The 18,504-nt window shown below is 45.4% G+C and overlaps 2 protein-coding genes across 3 annotated transcripts in view; one reads left to right on the forward strand and one right to left on the reverse strand.

The window, feature by feature from the left end:
* EXOSC7 (exosome component 7) overlaps window positions 1-14,485 on the reverse strand; it is a 200,646-nt gene extending 186,161 nt beyond the window's left edge. Inside the window, exon 1 of the mRNA XM_078663551.1 lies at window positions 14,309-14,485. Within this exon, the coding sequence (XP_078519677.1) occupies window positions 14,309-14,365 (57 nt within the window). The 5' untranslated portion in view covers window positions 14,366-14,485. The remainder of the gene's footprint in view (window positions 1-14,308) is intronic.
* Window positions 14,486-14,917: 432 nt separating this feature from the next.
* The window catches only part of ZDHHC3 (zDHHC palmitoyltransferase 3), a 122,932-nt gene continuing 119,345 nt past the window's right edge, over window positions 14,918-18,504 (forward strand). Inside the window, exon 1 of one of the 2 annotated variants that reach the window (XM_078663552.1) lies at window positions 14,918-15,195. The gene's annotated coding sequence lies outside the window, so the exon portion shown is untranslated. Of the gene's footprint in view, window positions 15,196-15,348; window positions 15,446-18,504 lie in introns of those variants that run through there. The other variant, XM_078663553.1, reaches the window with a different exon arrangement.

The raw sequence follows: 18,504 nt of genomic DNA on the forward strand, positions 1-18,504 counted from the left end.
GTGTTGCTAGAAACCATTCGCTCCATGGTAAGATTGGGGGGGGGATTACGGTGGCACTGTGAGCTAGCAGGTCTATAGCAGAACAAATCCTGCGGCGGTGTTCGGAACCATTCTAGGCACCAAACCGCTTTTTATGTTGTCCAACAAAAGCACAGATCCTGCAGATTAGTAGAAACTACACAATATTATCTGACCTCCAACTCAGCCGCTAACCTAAAGGGTGACATGAGGCATACCTATTCACTACTGGGAAAGTTTTTCTTTATGTATAATAGTAGAACACAACAACAGAACACCACGTATGTAACGCTGTATGCATCTATTTCAACATTGACTAATCAAGGTCTCAAATCCAAAATGGTTGCCACCGCTTGCAGTCATTAGGGCTCGCCTAGCAGCGCGCACGTGCTGCTTGGAAAAAAGACCTTTAGCCATTGATGCAGCTTTTGCCCTAAAAACGTGCACGTGTTCCATGGCCTTCAATAACGCGTGCACGTATGGCAATTCCCTTGCGGGAGAGAGCGCGACACCATATGTTTGTAATTAACTTACAAACACATGGTGCCCCTGGCTCGCTCCCGCAAAGGAAACGCTTTGTGTGCTCTTGCACTCCCCCCACCACTCCCACTTATAGCGCGAGGCCCGCGCTTGTCTTTCTTCTCTCTGAGACACCGCGGGATGAGCAGCTGTACATCTGCAGGATAAATAAACAGCGTCGCAATTGGCCACAGGGTTAGAATGCCTTTTATCTTGGCCATCATCTGGAATAAAACACGGACCAGTTACGGCTGAAGGTCACTGCTGCCTGGCATTCAGAGGCCTGCCTAATCGAGTACAGCACACAACCGACGTTCGCATGCATGAGCACAGCGACACGTTTCCATACTTTGGACATATTGGCTGCCAGAAGAGAAAGCGACCCTTGTATCAAAATAAAAACAGAGGCACCTGACTAGCTTGAGCATTCATGACGTGGTCAAGGATGATGCACTTAGCATGATGCATTTACAGTCCTATTGATTGTCAGTGGCTAACACTGCTTTTTATTTATCGCGCCGCTTTAAAGTGTGCAAACCTGCCAGAGACTGCAAGTGAGTCCTTACGGTTAGGGAAATTACAAATAGCGCCATTGCTACAGATTTTTTTAAAAGTGTCAGGCAAATTGTATCATAAACTACTGCTAAATTGCACAGGGCGATAGAAGTAGACCAGTGTCACCCAAACACCCTAAGGCAGAACTTTTAGCCATAAATGATGCATTTTACTGAATAATTTGCCAAAGAAACTAACTTAAAGGTTTTTCGTTTTTACATTCAAATATTACAGTCTGTGATTTGACACAGCCGTTAAGAATTTTATAATATGTATGAGGCACCCACTTTCAATTTCTACAATTCACTTTTAATCTTTTTCCAATCCTGTATTCTGCAGCAAATTACATGTCATATAGTTTACGGGTCAATTCAGAGTTTGATCGATGGTATTTTAGTTTGTCCCCTAAAGTTGGATTTGGTTTTGAAAAAGGTATACATCATCATGCCAACTCACTTCTGCTCACCCACTCCACATTTTGATGCCACTTTTCGAAGACCCTTGCCATCAGTGCACCAGTGTTCCTCCTCTTCCGCAGGACATCCTGGTCACTGCACTAGGACAGGCCCCTTCAAGATCACTCACTCCTTCAGCGAACCCAATCAACCACTTTTTCAGGACTGCTTCACTGGGACACAGCTCTTCACCCACACCCATTCCATGCTGTATTTTCCAAAGAGCCTGTTTTTCTGTCTCCTCTGTATTACACTGGAAGGGAGACGACGAGTTGGTTTGGAGCCCTTGCGATGGTGAAGCTTACGCCTGAAATGTTTTGGGGTATGTGTCTGATTAGGTGCACAGGTGCAGTGGGAGACAAGCCTCTCAAAAGCACATATTGCTGTCATAGAAATACAAGAGTGTAATACATAGTACTTCCATGTTTGGTATGAGCAGTTTCTGCATTTCTCTGGGACTGCCTTACTTTTATTGGCCAGGGCCAGCAACTCTAAGAAGGATTTTGTGGGCTTCGGAAGTATCTACACTTCCGGTATGGTGCGATGCTTTAATGAAGGAAATGCCAGAAAGTCAGGTATCGCTGTTTTAGACTGCAGTAAACATTATCTTCAATGCACTGCAACATTATTTCTCAGCAATAAGAAAACTCTGCCCTTAATTTCTGTTTCAGAATAATGCTGAATAAAATTGGGTTTTTGATGCCCAGAAAGATTGATATAGTCGGATAGCCTCTATAGAAAATACTGATTATAGTACCTACTTGATATTAGAATTCTATTGGAATCTCTATGTTCATGTCTGAATAGTCTTATTATCATAGAGTGGGGCTCTGCTGACATCACCATTCCGTTCCCTCTGGACCTTTTGCAGGGATCTGACACCACACGGTTCTAATAAAGCAATAAGGGTTTTGCTCATTCCTGTAAGATGTAGCTAGACACAAAACTAACATTTGATGTGTGCCAATATAGCAGTCTATTTTGTGAGTACTGGCAATAGTGAATAGGTAAGGATGGAAACTAGGGATTTACTTAGGAAAAATCAAATAAACACCTGCTGGGTCGCTGAACGGAGTGCTAGTGACTTACTTCGTTGCTTGTAGGAATTTTGGGGCAGTTTTCATCCCACGGCTTGCCGCTCCCGCTTCGCGGGAGCCGCTGCGCACAGGAGTGAGTGTCCTTTCACCAGCACCTGATCACTGAGGGCGGAGGCAGGGGTGCGAGGTAAGGCGTGGGCTGCGAGTGTGCAGGGACTCCAATACCCAGGAGTCCCTGCGAAGACCACGGACTCACCATCCGGTCCGCTCTCCCCGCCGGCCCGCCCCCTGCACACCTGAACCTGTAAAAGGCGCTCCTCCCTGTCAACCCTTGGGACGCTGAACGGAGTGCTAGTGACTTACTTCGTTGCTTGTAGGAATTTTGGGGCAGTTTTCATCCCACGGCTTGCCGCTCCCGCTTCGCGGGAGCCGCTGCGCACAGGAGTGCGTGTCCTTTCACCAGCACCTGATCACTGAGGGCGGAGGCAGGGGTGCGAGGTAAGGCGTGGGCTGCGAGTGTGCAGGGACTCCAATACCCAGGAGTCCCTGCGAAGACCACGGACTCACCATCCGGTCCGCTCTCCCCGCCGGCCCGCCCCCTGCACAGCACGCCCACTATTTCAAGGTCCAACACTCCCGCAGCGCGGGACGCAGCCCGGGCGAAGACAGGGCAAAGACTGGGCCGTTTGAGGCCGTTCGAGGTCTAAGAGGGCTGGGTTGGGCTACCCCCTTTATTACATTCTAGCATTATTGTCACATTTTACAGTTTTATTGTTGTGTGTATAGCTATTTATTAACTTGTACTCTGTAACATGTGTTCACGGGGTAGCCGGAGTAAAACCCTCATGGCGGCTAGCAACTCCAATAGATCTATAGATGATTTCCTGGTCAAAACCAATCTGGCGATTGACCAGGAAATCACCAAAATGCAGCACAAGGTCTCTTTAGAACTTGATGCTGCACGCAGGTTGTCGGCGCACATTGCTAACGCCAAAAAATCCTCGTTGGGGGAAATTGCATCTGCTCGTTCCCCTGATTGCCCTGCTGCCCTACGCCCTCTGATAACAACGGCAGTCATGCATCCTGCTCCCTCCACTATCCCTCTAGATCCCCCTTCAATTTCCCCACCTGATCCAGTGTTACAGAACACTGCCCCTGCCCCTATATTTAGTATTGCGGGTTCCTTTCCCTCCCCCAAATTAAGTCAAGCTGCCAGTCATTTTAGCGCTAAGAAAGCTGCGGCATACAAAAAGAAATGTCTGGCAAGAACTATACACGCTAGGAAAAAAGCCAGAATAGCAAGGCTAAAGTTTTTTAACAATAGAAGGGTCATGGGTTCCCTTGGGATGAATGAAGCTATCCCCAAACTGACCAATACTGTTTTTAATGGGGAAGTTATTACTGAATTACCTAGCCGGGTCGAAGATGATATTCTCACCATCCCTCCTAGTCAGGATAGCATAAATATCCTGGAGGGTCGGGTGAGTGCATCCGTACACGATAGGGAGAGTGATAGTGAATTCCTTCAACTAGTCTGGGGTACGTTAAAGCAGTTACTTTCCCCTCTGGAATTGAGGCTCTCTCGCATAGAGAATAACCTCCTTGAAATGGAAAGGACTATAGTCACTCTAGCTAGCTTGAGCCTCAAGGAAATGGATGCTAAGCTCACATGCGCAACGGAAACCACTTCACAACCTAAAGAAACACAATATGTTCAACCTCCCTCACAAAGAGTCCATAGTATCCCCGAGACCCTTCCCAAGCCTATTCCAAAACCCCGTACCACGGTTGTAAATACTACTCCCCCTACTCCGAGTTCTGCAACACGCAAACCTCCTCATTTGCAGAAACCAGCACAGAGGCCTAATACAGTATTTAGGGCACCGGCTATCCACCCTTCCAGGCCACCCTCGGTGCATAACCAAACACGACAGGTTAGTCGTCACAATTTTCGTGGAGGGTTTATAGACCTCCCGCCAGAAGCAGGGTCGTACGTTATTGTTCTAGCGGGTGTTCCAGAGTTAGATCAGCAATCACAGGAAAAGGATTTTTCCTTAAAAAATAAAGTCATCCACTGGCTCAATTTTAATAAACAACTCCCCGATCACCAAAGAAGTAATATACTCATGGTGCGGAGAGTTCCCTGGATTGGTCGTACCCATAAATCCATACCCGGTGACTGTGTGGTGGTATCATTTTCTGACCCCCTCACAGCCCGGTGTTTATGTGCAGGGCCATCCTTCGAGCCTAATTCCACGATTGTGGTTAGGCCACTCACCTTTTTTTATCCTCCTAGGCAACAACATGTAAGTGAGGGGTCATGGTCTACTGTTAGAAACCCTGGTCGACCAACGTATAGACTGATCGGACAAAATCAACTCAATTGGTGGCAGGGGGTCCCCACTTTAAACAGGTTCGGCTGCCTGGAGGAGGTGGATTGACTCGGGAGGTCTGGAGACTCATCTCCCTCTGAGATCGCTCCCCAGCAACGGAGCCCTCCACCCCTCAAATTATCAGATAGAATGGAGGATATTCTGGTAACAACGCTAGACGAACCAATCCAGATGCCAGTTATGACAAATTCGTCCCCACTGAGCGTTTCCAGCCCACTTGGCTTCACACTTCCTTCTCCCAATTTTATGGCCCTTCACGAATTCAATGATATGGCTGTGAGCCTGTCCTGTATAGAAGTACCACACTTAACCATAATTTCATGGAATGTGGCTGGGCTCTCTAGCAAATTAGACTGTCCCGAGTGGGGTGCTTATGTTAGTTCCAAAGATATAATATTACTACAGGAAACCTGGGCGCGAGAACCAGTAGATCTATCTGGCTTTGCTGTTTTTACTAAAATAGCCAAGTGGGAGGGAAAGGGGAGACCATCCGGGGGACTAATGATAGGGATAGCAACGGATCTTGGCTGTCAGGCCTCCGTTCTGGAGACCGCTTCTGATGATCTGTTGGCCGTCCTATTACAGTGGCCCGGCGCATTAAAGCTTTTAGTTATCAACATCTATTCTAGGCCGACTAAAATGTATAATGAATCCCCCACTATAGACGAATTAGCAAGGTTCCTTGAAGACATCCCGTGTGATCACCCCTGTCTAGTGGGCGGAGATTTCAATTCCCACTATGAACCCCTCTCCGGACTACGTGATGGTCCTTCCCTGGACGAAGACTCAACCTGGCTGATTCCAGAGTCGGCGGCACCACCCCCAAAGGCCTGGACCCCCTTGGCCTTACAAATAAACGCCCTCACCCTTAACCTGGCCCTTCGGGCATGTAATGGGCGCTGTAATTCGGACATACCAAGTAAACCGACTTACAACAAACCCGGTAGTGAATCCCGTCTAGATTACATTATGGTCAAAACCTTTATGTGGCCAGCAATAATCGATTTTAAAGTATGCCCAAGAATGGATAGCGACCATAATTCCCTGGAATTGACTTATTCCCTTCACTGGAACCAGGAACCTCCACAGGGAACTGGCAGTGACAAGTCAGGCCTCCTACTCGAAAACAATCGTAGGAAAGTCAAGTGGGAGACGCTAGTTACTAGCGCAAATAAAATACCGTGCCTCTATGAAAGGCTAATTCCATTTTTAGAGTGTGCCTTTGAGCTAGGTACTAAAGACCTAGATGAAGTAACTAGAGGCGAACTAGCAATAATACACAAAAATATTACAGACTCCCTTCAACATGACTTGTTCACATCCGCCGCGAAAAAGAAGGGTTTAAAGCCAAAGATCTCGTGGTATAATGCCACGTGCAGGAATGCAAAGGCGCACTTGATATCTGCTATTAAGGGACGCCTTGGCAGGGAAGAAATTAGTGACAGGAGAAAAAACTACAAGAGCCTTGTGGCGAATGCCAAGGTGGAATGGGATCATGATTACTGGGAGACCCTCACGAAAGCACTATCAACCAGAGATTCACGTAAATTCTGGCGGGTAGTAGCGAATGGTACGACTGAGTTATCTCCAGCACTTGAGCCAAATATAGCCCCTTCTGCATGGCAGGCCCACTTTGAAGCATTGTATGAGCAGGGTGTTGGGGATTCCACTAATGAGTGCTCTCTGATTTGTCCAACCCCTTCTGGGCCTCCTTTTACAGAGAAGGAAGTGAGGCAGGCCATTAAGAGCTTATCTGCTGGAAAAGCACCTGGATTGGACGGGGTTCCGGGGGACCTGTTCAAACAGGAACCAGGGATTTGGGCACCGTACCTCACACTTATGTTCAATGCTATTCAGGGTGGAATGACTGTACCAGATACTTGGATGGGAGCAGAGGTAGTCCCAATCTTTAAAAAGGGATCCCCTCTGCTCCCATCCAACTATCGTCCTATCAGTCTGATAGATATATCCCAAAAACTCTTTGGCAGACTGATTTTAAATCGTTTGCAGGTGTGGATTCAAGAAATGGATATCCTGTCACCATATCAGGCAGGATTTCGGGAGGGTGTATCTACTACTGACCAAATCTTCAGGCTTCAACTCCTTTATTGGAGAACAGCGGTTATCGAGGGCGGCAGTCTATATACCATCTTTGTAGACCTCCGTGCCGCCTTCGATTTGGTTCCCAGGGCAAGGTTGTGGAGCGTCATGAAGGACCTGAACGTCCCTGAGGACATTTTGGCAATCCTGATGAGACTCCACTCTAACAATTATGCCCGAGTCAGGTGTGGCAAAAGTGGCAAGCTAACCGAAAGGTTCCCCGTTCGCAGAGGTGTAAGACAGGGTTGCGTGCTTGCACCTACCCTGTTTTGTATCTTTGTGAACGGGGTAGTTGCCCACCTCAACAGGATTGCTAACTCTGATGCCCCAAAGTTGACTGGCAACAGGGTGCCCGCAATCATGTTTGCGGACGACACCCTGCTGCTGTCTAAATCTCCGATGGGGATCCAACGTATTTTGGACGGCTTCCTAGACTTTTGCTCTGAGAGGGGATTGGAAATAAACCCCCAAAAAACCAAATTTATGATTTTAAATCCGAGCGCCCGAAATAGAGCCCCTCCCAACCTAGGAAAAATCAAGTTAGAACGGGTCCATAACATTGAATACTTGGGCATTACGATAAATGAATATTTCGCTTGGTCATCCCACCAGGCCAAAATGACCATCAAACTGGCACAGTTGGCGGGTGGCACTTTGCGCCTGGCGAATAAATCAAGCTATCGACCCCTTGCCCCAATTATTCATATATACAAGATGCAAGCGAGAGCAGGGGTTACTTACGGGGGTGAGCTGTGGGGCTATATTCAACACCCGAAGCTGCAGGTCAGTGAGAACAAATTTTTGAGACAGCTAGCCACCCTTCCCCAGAGTACCCCATTACTTCCACTCAGGCTAGATCTGGGTATCATTCCAATAACAGAGGAACTGGGACTCAAACCCCTAAAATTCTGGAGGCGTCTGTGGTCTAGTCCTGATCTTATAACTTACAGAGAGGAATTACAGGAATTTCTGGAAATAGGGAAGACAAAGAAGATTCCTTGGCTGACCTATGTCAAGGGAAGGCTCGAAGAAATTGGGCTCTCAGAATTATGGTCTGACCCTATCAATTCATGCACGAAAACTTCCAAGAAGGTACTCACGAGCGCCTACAATGACTTGATGCTCACTAAAGCCTTCAATAATTCCCCTGAGGGGTCTCTGACAAAATCATTCCTGAAAATTAAAGACACTTATTCTCTCGAAAAGGTATTGGACAATATTTCCCCCGCATTAACAAGGAAATTGTTCCTCCAGTGGCGCTATGGATGTCTGCCTCTGGCCTCGTACACAGCGTCTTGGACAGCGTGTTCTACGACACCATCGTGCCCGATGTGTGCCTACCCGAAAGAGGATGACATCCACGCAATCTTCTTCTGTAGGGGTTATGACCGAAGTAGAAAATACTGGCTAGTCCCTATGCTTAGGAACCTGGGATTTAGATCTTTCCATACTGCGTACAGAGTTCTAAAATCTGACCTCTCCCCTCATGTAGTTTTTGCACTGTCAAAATTTTTAACTGCATTATGGGTTACTCGAACTCGCATGCTGAAAAGACTGGTATAACGGACTCCTTCAGCGATTTCCCCGAGTGTTTTATTTAATATTTAATGATTTTTATCACCGATCACTCATGTTTAATAAGCTTTTAAAATGTCTGTTTTTGTTGTATCTTTTATGATCTGTGATCGAAATAAAGATTTTTGAAATGAAATAAACACCAATCACTTGAATTAATCTGTTGTCAATCCAGTCAGTGGTGGCTGACTCATGAACAATCAACCTTGCAAGGTCATTCCTAGGAAACTTTATTGTCTCTTTGTACACCTGGCAGGCGGCGAAACGTCCATATGTGGCTTCAAAGGAACCCAGTGCACACTCACTCGGGGTGTCACTTCAAAAATGGCTTTTGATAAACCCGCACTGACATTATAGTCAGTCTTGGGGGAAAACATTGGCATTTCAGCAGCGACAGCCGCAGCCTCGTCCATAAAAGAGATGTTCATCTATCGGAGGCGGAATAAAACCAGTCATGAAGGAGTGGGTCAGTCCGGGCCCCAGAACCCCCTCACCTTCTGTCACCAGGAGATCAATGTACAATTACACTGAAAACACCACCACCAAGTCCGCCACCACGTCCGCCACCACGTCCGCCACCATGTCCGCCACCACGTCCGCCACCACCACCACGTCCACCACCACATCCACCACCACCACGTCCACTACCACCATGTCCACCACCACCCATAACAGGTAAAGTGTCACTGGATGGCAGGGGTAATAGGAGTGTCAACCCTGTCTGTACATGGGACATTTAAGGATGCATTGGGTGCGAGAAGATGGGAATAGGGGCTAGAAGTATTACACCAGACCCAAAATACATTTTGAAGAGGCGCAATGTTACTGGGGCTCCTGTAAAAGCACTCACAGCATCTCTACCTCACAGTGGCATACCTGCACGAGCCATTAACTCAAAACAAGCATTGGCATATCTTGCTTTGGGACCTTATAAGTGTTTAGCCATGCAACAATTGATGTTGTTGCACCAAGGATATTGTGCTGGGTAACTAAACACTTATAAGGTCCCAAAGGCGAGACCTATTGGCTATGACAATGCTTGTTTTTAGGTTGCAGCCTACCAGACAGCACAGCTGTCTGGTTTGCTAAAGACATCTTGGTGACATTCAAAAAGATGACCTAGGAATGCTTTCAGCCCATTGTTTACCATTGGCTTTGTGGTTTGTAACTTACATTTTTGCTTTAGGCTCTCAAAGTTCAGTTCGTGTCTCCCGTTGCCTAAACCGTGTTTACTATATTGTTCCACATACTTGCTTTCCGTAAACAGGCCTTTAAATCTTGTTCTTATCTTGTTACGGTTGCTTGGCATTTAAAGTCTGAGGTCAAATGTAAATCTGCATCTTCGAGGATGCTTTATTAGTTTCTAATTGCTTTGTTGATTGCTCGGATTTCTAACTAATACGTTAGAAAAAAAATACACTGAAATTAGCGATTTACTTAAGCAGTTTATCTCTCACTCTCCCCCATGAAATGCCCAAAACCAGCATGCTGTGTGACTCTATACAAACTATCGGTCAATCTGGTTGAGGTAGCCTGCAGTAGATGTGTCCTCCATGAATCAAACTTTATAAATTCAGCTTCTACTCAGAGACTTATTTTTAGTTTTTACTTTTCTACGCATTTGACCCCATTATTTTTATTTCTAATTAGGGAGGGTTAGACAGCAGCTCACAGGCTGCAATGCTCCTAGCCCTAGCATTACAAGCAAGCATTAGCACAGCCAGTAAGTCTTGCCTATATACTATCTATCTATTGGCTCTGTTATTGTTTTTTAATCCATGTTGCACAGTAGAACAGCGCATGCACAACAAGGCTGAAAGTAAAGAAAATAAAAGTGCTGTGCCGGGGCAGCACTGGCCGTACCATATCACTTTTTCCCCCTTAACTTTCAGACATGTTGCACAGCAGTTGCACTCGCGCTGATGTGCAACATGGCAAAAAAACTCCGACAAAGCCAAAAGAGCGTGTATAGGCACGACCTATTGGCTTTGTCAAAGTATGTGGCCATCTTTTGTTTTTGTCTCGCTCTGCAAACAGACGATTCAAGCATAAGTAACCTTGTAAACACTGCATTGAAATATAATAGAAGGTTAACAGAATTGGCACAAATTGTAGCACACATACAATTGTATTCTTGTATGGGTGTGCTGTATTTTTCACAATAAAAGAAGCCTCTTCTTGAGGGTTGTGAGATCATTCTTAATTAAGGCTCTCGGTTTTCTGTTTAAACGGATTTTTACATATAAATACAGACAGAAAAATATTTCCTTCCGTCTGTATTTATAAATAGAAGCGGAAAAATACAACTAAATCGGATTCCAAGAATTGTTCGGCAATCCCTGCTCCAGCCCTGAGCCCAGGGTTTGCTGACATGCCCCTCTTCCTGACTGTGGGGTATGTCTGCCCACATTAACACCTTCTGGGCCATTAATCTCTGGCAGGGGCCTAGTTAACACTTAAATGGTCTTTTAAAGACCTTCGAAGTTCTCGGGTGCAGCGATAAGCTCATCTTTGTGTGTGCTCTGGGAGCTGTCTCAGCCCGGGCTGACACACAAAGGGGGCTGGGTTGCTGAAGCCCTTTGAGCCAGTGGTGGCTGCTCTCTATGGGCGGAGGGACTACGCCCTTGCAATTTTCATCATTTTGTGGATGGTAATTGCCAATAGTAATTACCATCCATGTTGTTTTTACATTAATGGGTCTACAAGTAGTAGGAAGTATTCTGGCAGCACCAAAAACTTTTACTGTCCTCCTGCACAATCTTCGACCCTCTCGTATGCGAGGGCAGGCAGCCAGGCTCATTTATCAGACACATGCTGCACTGGGCGCATAGGGCATCAGCCCTGTACTTTCTGAGCTGCGCATCACTAATCGATCCATAAATCACTAACTCCGCTCTTTCTCAAGACGTCACAGGCTGGGGTGGGTTCAGCAAACATCACTGACCCCACCCTGGCCTGTGTCGACTTGGGAAAGGGTGGGGTTATAGTGCGATAATGGCATGTCCACGGGGAGCTCCCAGATGTCTACAGTGCTCCCTAGGCCTGGCATTGTGTTTCCCAAGTTAGAGAGTTGGGCCGGGGGAGCCTTTGAAGATAAGAGCAGGCCAGGCAGCACCGAGAACAGGAGGCTGGCAAAGGGAGGGGCTGGGGTCCGTTCGCAGCGCAGGTACGACCATTTGCGTAGCGAAAGAAGGGATTTGGGGTGGCTATGTGGATTATACTGGGAAATGAGGGCTGCATTTATGAAGGGTCTTCTTCTCAGCTTTATAACCATTACTTCAATAATGTGAAACATTTGCCATGGTTAAAAGAAAGCACTCGGTAAAATGTTGTTTACCGTTTATACAATTAATGATTGCATTCTGCCCCATTATTAACCCCAATGGCCTCTTTCAGAGCCAGTCCAATCAAACATGTCTCTGGAGTCCAGGCTTTTCTATTGCAGAAGCTGCATCCTGACCTGCACATATATCTTTAGCCCTTTCCCCTCTCTTTTAAATTTGTCACACGGTTCCTTTGAAGGCGTTCACTTAAAACGCTGAAAGGAAGTGTTTTTCCCCCCAAAAAATATCATTTCAGATAATTATGTTTCATGCAGGATTTCGTTTAAAATGCTCAATGTCTTATTTAGGCTGCCACCAGTCGCTAGCTGAACTTTAAGGGGAAAGATTTGACTGAATTTCAATCTGGCACATTTCACAATTAAAACTTGGGTGAAAGTGTGATTTCAACATATTAAGGTGAGTGCATAATTCGTTGAGTGGCATTCCTTGGCTGGGACTTTTCTTCCATTTTTTTTTTATAACTTGATTTATTGTGTGTGCACCGTTTTTCATCTAAACGGTCTGTAATTGGCACTACTTAATTTGTTCTGTGGTTGCAGGTGGTGGGCACTGGCACTCGTGTTTGGGATGGGGGCTAATTGTACAACACATTATGGCCCAGAGCTAAATATAAAAATGTAGACAAGGGAGAAAGGAGGACACGAAATATAGGAAAACAGTGTCAAGGGGATAAAGCAGGAATAGAAAAGGAACCAAAACAAGTGTGGAATATTGATACTGGAAGGGTAGAATGGTGGATGAAAGCTTTTTATTGGGCAACCTCAGCATTTGGCAACACTTGAAGTGGGCTGTAAATAAAAACGTTGCCAACCTTCAGTTATGCTTTTTATAAATTAAGCACTGAACTTAATCAATGAATGAACTGAGTTCTGTGAACATATATGCGTGTCACAAATTAAATGCAGGTAACATAGATCAGATGGTTCACATTCCTGCTGCAGTAATCTGCGTGCAAACTGCAGGTCAAAGGTTAACATACTAACTAGCTCAGCAGGATAGTGGGCCAACCCCAGGGATCGACTAAAACTCAAAGGTCGTAGCTTAGACTCTAAGCAGCATTGCTCAAGAGAATTAGTTAACCTGCTGCACATTTGTACATGCAGTTTGCAACAATGAGTAAACTGGAATAGCAATGTATGTAGTTTTGGGCAATGTGGTAATTCAAAAGCTTGAAAAGGCAATATCTGTAATTAGTGCAATAAATATGACCTGAATCTTTAGGACTAACCTAAAAGTATTTTTCACCCTCACCTCACTTGCACATTAGGCAGCTCTGGCCTCTTTGTGCAGGTCACTAATGCAGAGCAGTCCAGGCCTTTCTGACCAGCTCCCCTTGTCCTCACATGCCACTTAAATCTGCATGCACATGGAGGTAAAAGAAAAATGTTTTACAAATGTTTTATAAGGGAGATCCCAAGTAATTTTTCCTGATAACTGCACCTCTGGGGAGGCAAGTAGGACTTTTCTCTTTCCTGTAAAAACTACTGCTTTTAGGTCATTTTATTAAATAAACTATGCTAAAAAAAGACACATTTTTGTTCCATTTTATAAATATTTTTTCTCTCTAGGAAGATACCCCTAGCACCACCCTGATATGCTCAGTCACTGCACTCTCTCAAGCAAATTCGTGGTTTTGTCTTACGCCCCCACCACTTTGAAATTTCACGAGCCACCACTGGACTGTATTGTGTTTACTTAATTTGGCGCATATATACATATAGCGAAACCTATAACAACCGTGTGCACTGTTTATTTAAATAAATGTGGAAAAATACTAGATGCAACAACTTTTTTTGCTTGAGACAAAAATAAATACAGATATATACAGATAAAATGACAAAAAAATAAATATGGATAAATACAGACGCAAATGTTAAAAAAATAGATACCATAAAACCGGGAGCCCTATTCTTAATTAATTCTTAGGATTTAGCACTGTCCGGCTGACCTCTGACTTACAACTTTGATGTATTCTTAAAGCTGAACTGTATTTGGTTCAACTTACACATTTCCTGCATTTGTTTCTTAGCATCATGGTATTTCTCAATTTAATTCACTGATTCTGAGCATTTAATGTTACCTATTTGAATGATCTGAATCTTTTGATACACCTTCATGATTATATTTTTGTTTTCATTGTAAAGCCTAATGGTGCTTTACTATTTACATTGTAATTTGCATTTAGTACTCGCTCCAATTTGTTACAGACGTTCACTCGCTTGCACGTTAAACAACTCCCATTTAGAAGTCTTGCGTGGTTACCTTAATAGACCATTTCATGTCTACAGAGATGAGGATAGCACAGCGTTTACCTGAATTCCATGGGCAATATAAACTTTCTCTGCTTCGCTGAGTGTCACCGAGGCCATCTCTCACTCAATTCGAAAGCGCCACCCCGATTATTTCCCCGCCGGATACTGGGAAACATGCTGGGAACGTCATCAGTAGGGGACACTCATCCACCCGTAGGCTCTCGAGATAATATGTCATTAAACAGATGCCGTACGACTCGCGAAACAACTATTGGAACCAGAATAACGACCCACCCTGTTCTGGAGTGTGCCTTTGAAACTAGGTAAAACGTGCAGCCATCTTGAAAAGGAAAACGCTGTAGTTACGGATCAGTCAAAATATAGCAGGGGCCCATATTTTCGTTTAACTTACAAAAAAATTGTATGTTTTATTTTTTCGAATAGAATTATTAAAGAAAAATAGAAATTGAAAAATGTACATTTTAATGTATAATTACATATTCTTAATAGTAAGCCTACAACAATAGCCACAAACATAGTGTGTTATTTTTTTAATAGCTTACGATTATTCTCTCTCATACTAGGGAACTTTCCTTTATAGCGGACGTAAATACTCACACTCCAAGATGGAAGGCTCGTGTTATGTTGCCTCGGTTCTTTGTAATAAACGCTGCCCTGCCCCTTTCACCTTCTGTGTGAGCTCACAGCTGTAAGCGCTGTTATCGCGGACGGTAATGACTACACTACTACGAAGAAGCGTGGTTTAGGATGCATTATTTGCCTAGGAAACCGTGTAGCCAAAGGCACGTTTGTCACTTGCAGGTGTCAGCTGGACCAAACGTTAGCCAGTAATGGATTTTGGAACTCAAATATAAATTCGTATTCATGCTTAATCTGGTGTTGAGAAGATCGGGTAGTGTTTTACCGTGTTCCCATCACAAAGTCAAGTAAGTGTGCACGGCTGGTAGAACATATCTTTTCGGTATTTTGTTTTGGAAGACGGGTTCACGGTTTGCATCATTACACACGATATAGTGTGCCAGAAGGAGGCAGGGTGTATTCGAGGAAGTAAGTGTGAGTCTAATACGTGCCCAGTTTCTGGCCACTTCCTGGTTTCATCCAACTAACTAATACTGGGCGGCAGTGGGAGGAAGCTTTTAGTTGCTGGCATTGGCAACTTTTACAGGGAAGATACTGGTGAGGTCCGCTTCTTTTAGTGGCAAATATTGAATGAATTTGCTTCAAACCTGTTAGAGTGGGAACGGGCTTCTTTATGTTTGTTTCTCTTGAGTTTTAAGTTAAATACAGTGTGTGTGGGGGTGGTGGGGGCGTATTTATTACTACGCTTCTATTATGTGGGGTATTTATTTTAGGGCTATAGACGTGAATTCGAAAGCTTGTAGCTGAACTTTCGATTTAGGCTGATAGGAATCATTTTAATGTTATCAATTCGTAAATGGTATTTACTGTTTTATTTTATTTAATGCATTTTTATAAAGCGCAGACTTGACCCGAAGGTGTCAGAGCACTGTACAATAGAACCAGTTACGTTACATGAGAGAACTGTTGCAGGAATAGAACAAACAAAAATAGCATGCCATCGAGTCGAAGTAACGCAGGCAAAAGGCACACAATCTCAAGCACAGTATGAACAGACTATACAAGCAAACGTAAGAATAAATATGACAAATTTTACAATGCCTAAAGAACTTCCTGGCGAACAATAGCAGGCCATAGAATCAAAACAACGCAGGCAAAAGGAACACAATTTCAAATACAGCAAGTACAGGATGTAAAAATAAAAATATATGTGACAAATTTACAATGACTAAAGAACTTCCCGGCGTGGCCTGAGAAGGAGGGAATTAGTTCTGAAAGTGTCTTTGGAATAAAAGAGATTTGAGGTCCGCTTTGAAGATCTGGATGGAGGTGATGGCACGGAGCAAAGGAGGAAGAGAGTTCCAGATTCTCACCGCATTACCTGAGAATGATTGTGCCAACAATTTTTCTCTTTTGAAGGAGGGGGGTTCAAGAAGGAACTTTTTTGCATTCCGAGAAGGTCTTGAGCCTCCAGACAGTTTGAGTTTATTCGCCAGATAGCGAGGGGAGGAAGAGTGCAAAGCTTTGTGGGTGATGCACACTGTTTTGTAGATAGCTCTAGCCTCGATGGGAAGGCACCGGAGAGAGGACAGGATAGGAGTGATGTGGTCACTTCGTTTAGACCCTGAAATGAAGCGAGCTGCTGAGTGGAGGACGGATTTGAGGGGGGAGAGGTGAGATTTGGGAAGGCCAGTCAGAAGAGAATTACAATAGTCAAGTCTAGAGAGAACTCGCGATTCGACCAGGGTTTTTAGGTCATTCTCCGGGAAGAACCGACGAATCCCCCATAAAAGTCGCAGTTGATAAAGTGCGCTCTTGGCCATGGAGTTGATGTATGAGATTAGGTTTAGTCTTTTGTTAAGTATGACACCTAAGGATTTAGCGCAGTCCACAATGATGGGTTTACTGTTGAGTAGATTCGATTGATCCATCCAGGCTTGAGGCGTCACAGGCCATCTATGGTTTCTGGAAGACCTGCAAAATAGTACCCTTAGAAATGCAGGGCGTTGGGACCTTTCTGTGAGCTCCGAAGAGCCAGCGTCTGTTCGGGAGGCCGGTGCAGGAGTCGTTGAGCCCTTGAAGTCACACACGTTGCAGGTTAAACTTCGTGCGGTTGAAGTCTGGAGCATCGGCAGGCATCGAGGCTTCGGTGCGAAATGCAGCGGTACAGTGCCCTCAGGTCGCGGTGCAGGCAGTGGTCGGTGAGACCAGGGCTGCGGTGTTCGTTGCGGTGCTAGCAGGTCAAAGTGAAGGCAGCGGCATCATCGTTGCTGCAGCTCTGACAAACTGGAGTCAATGGCGTTGACAGGCCAAGGCTGCGGTGTGGGACGGGGAGGGGCATCGTGTAACTTACAAGTGGTGCCCCTAAACCACAGTGCAGGCAGCGGCGTCGATGTCAGTATGGATCGTCATCCTCAGTGAGACCAGGGTTACGGTGCGAAGAGGAACGGTGCTCTGTGTTCTCCATGAGGTCACGGTGTAGGCATCGGTGATGGCATCGCAGCGTCGTCTGGGATGCCAGGGCGGCGGTCTGAAGCAAGGCGGTGCAGACTACGGTGCCCACAGGTCACTGTGAAGCAGCAGATCGATGGCGTCGATGAGATCAGGGCGTCAGGTCACTGCATGGAGCCGGCAGCAGCGTAGTTGATGGTGTCGGGCTGCTTTTTCTTCTGTTGCAGCACAAAGCACACAGTTCCCAGTGCTGGTAGCAGATGAACTTGAAGTGTTTGTTGTTCCTGAGAATTGTTGAACAGGGGCAAGCTCTACCTCAAGCCCTTGGAGAATCTCAGGGAAAACAGATTCAGAAAGCCCAGTCCAGTCCTTTCACTGCCCAAGACAGAAGCAGCCACTGCAGGCCAACACAGCACAGCACAAAGCAAAGTGGTAGTCTCTCCTCACAGCTTCTCCATCTCTTCTTCTTGGCAGGTTTCTTGATCCAAAAGAGTTCTATAGTTCTGGGGTCAGGGGCCCCAATTTTCATACCACATTTCCCTTTGAAGTTGGCACAAACAAAGTTCCACGGCATACATAAACCAGTTCTGCCTGGCTTGGGCCAGGTTCATTCCAGGAGGGGGAGAGAGCTTTGTGGAAGGCAGCCATAGTCCATTCAAGTGCAAGTGACAACTCTTCCCACTACTCTAAATCCAGCCAGGTCTATTCAGCCTGGCTATGATTCATCCAGGAAAGGCAGAGCACACCTCAACCCAAGCCTTTTGTCTGTCTATTGTGAATGCACATCCATTCTCCTATCACTCTGAACCCAGATGGTGAATACACAAATGGCAGTGGCACACAAGATGGGTAAGCAAGAAAATGTCCACTTTCTAAAAGTGCCATTTTCAAACACACAACATAAAAATCATCTTTATGAAAAGATGTATCTTTTTAAATTCTGAGTTCAGGAACCCTAAACTCTGCTTCTCCATCCTGTCCCAATGGAAGTTATGCTTGTAAGATGTTGCAAAGCAACTCCCAGGTTAGCCTATGGGACAGATAGCCTTTCAATAGTGAAAACGAGATTGGCAGAATTTCATTAACAGGACATGTCACACACACCAGTACATGTCGTTCCACCCTTTCACATACACTGCACCCTACCCAAGGAGGTACCTTGGGCCTACCTGAGGGGTGCCTTACATGTAAGACAAGGGAAGGTT

This window comes from Lissotriton helveticus, chromosome 10, assembly GCF_964261635.1.
Source record: "Lissotriton helveticus chromosome 10, aLisHel1.1, whole genome shotgun sequence".
Classification (NCBI taxonomy): Eukaryota; Metazoa; Chordata; class Amphibia; order Caudata; family Salamandridae; genus Lissotriton; species Lissotriton helveticus.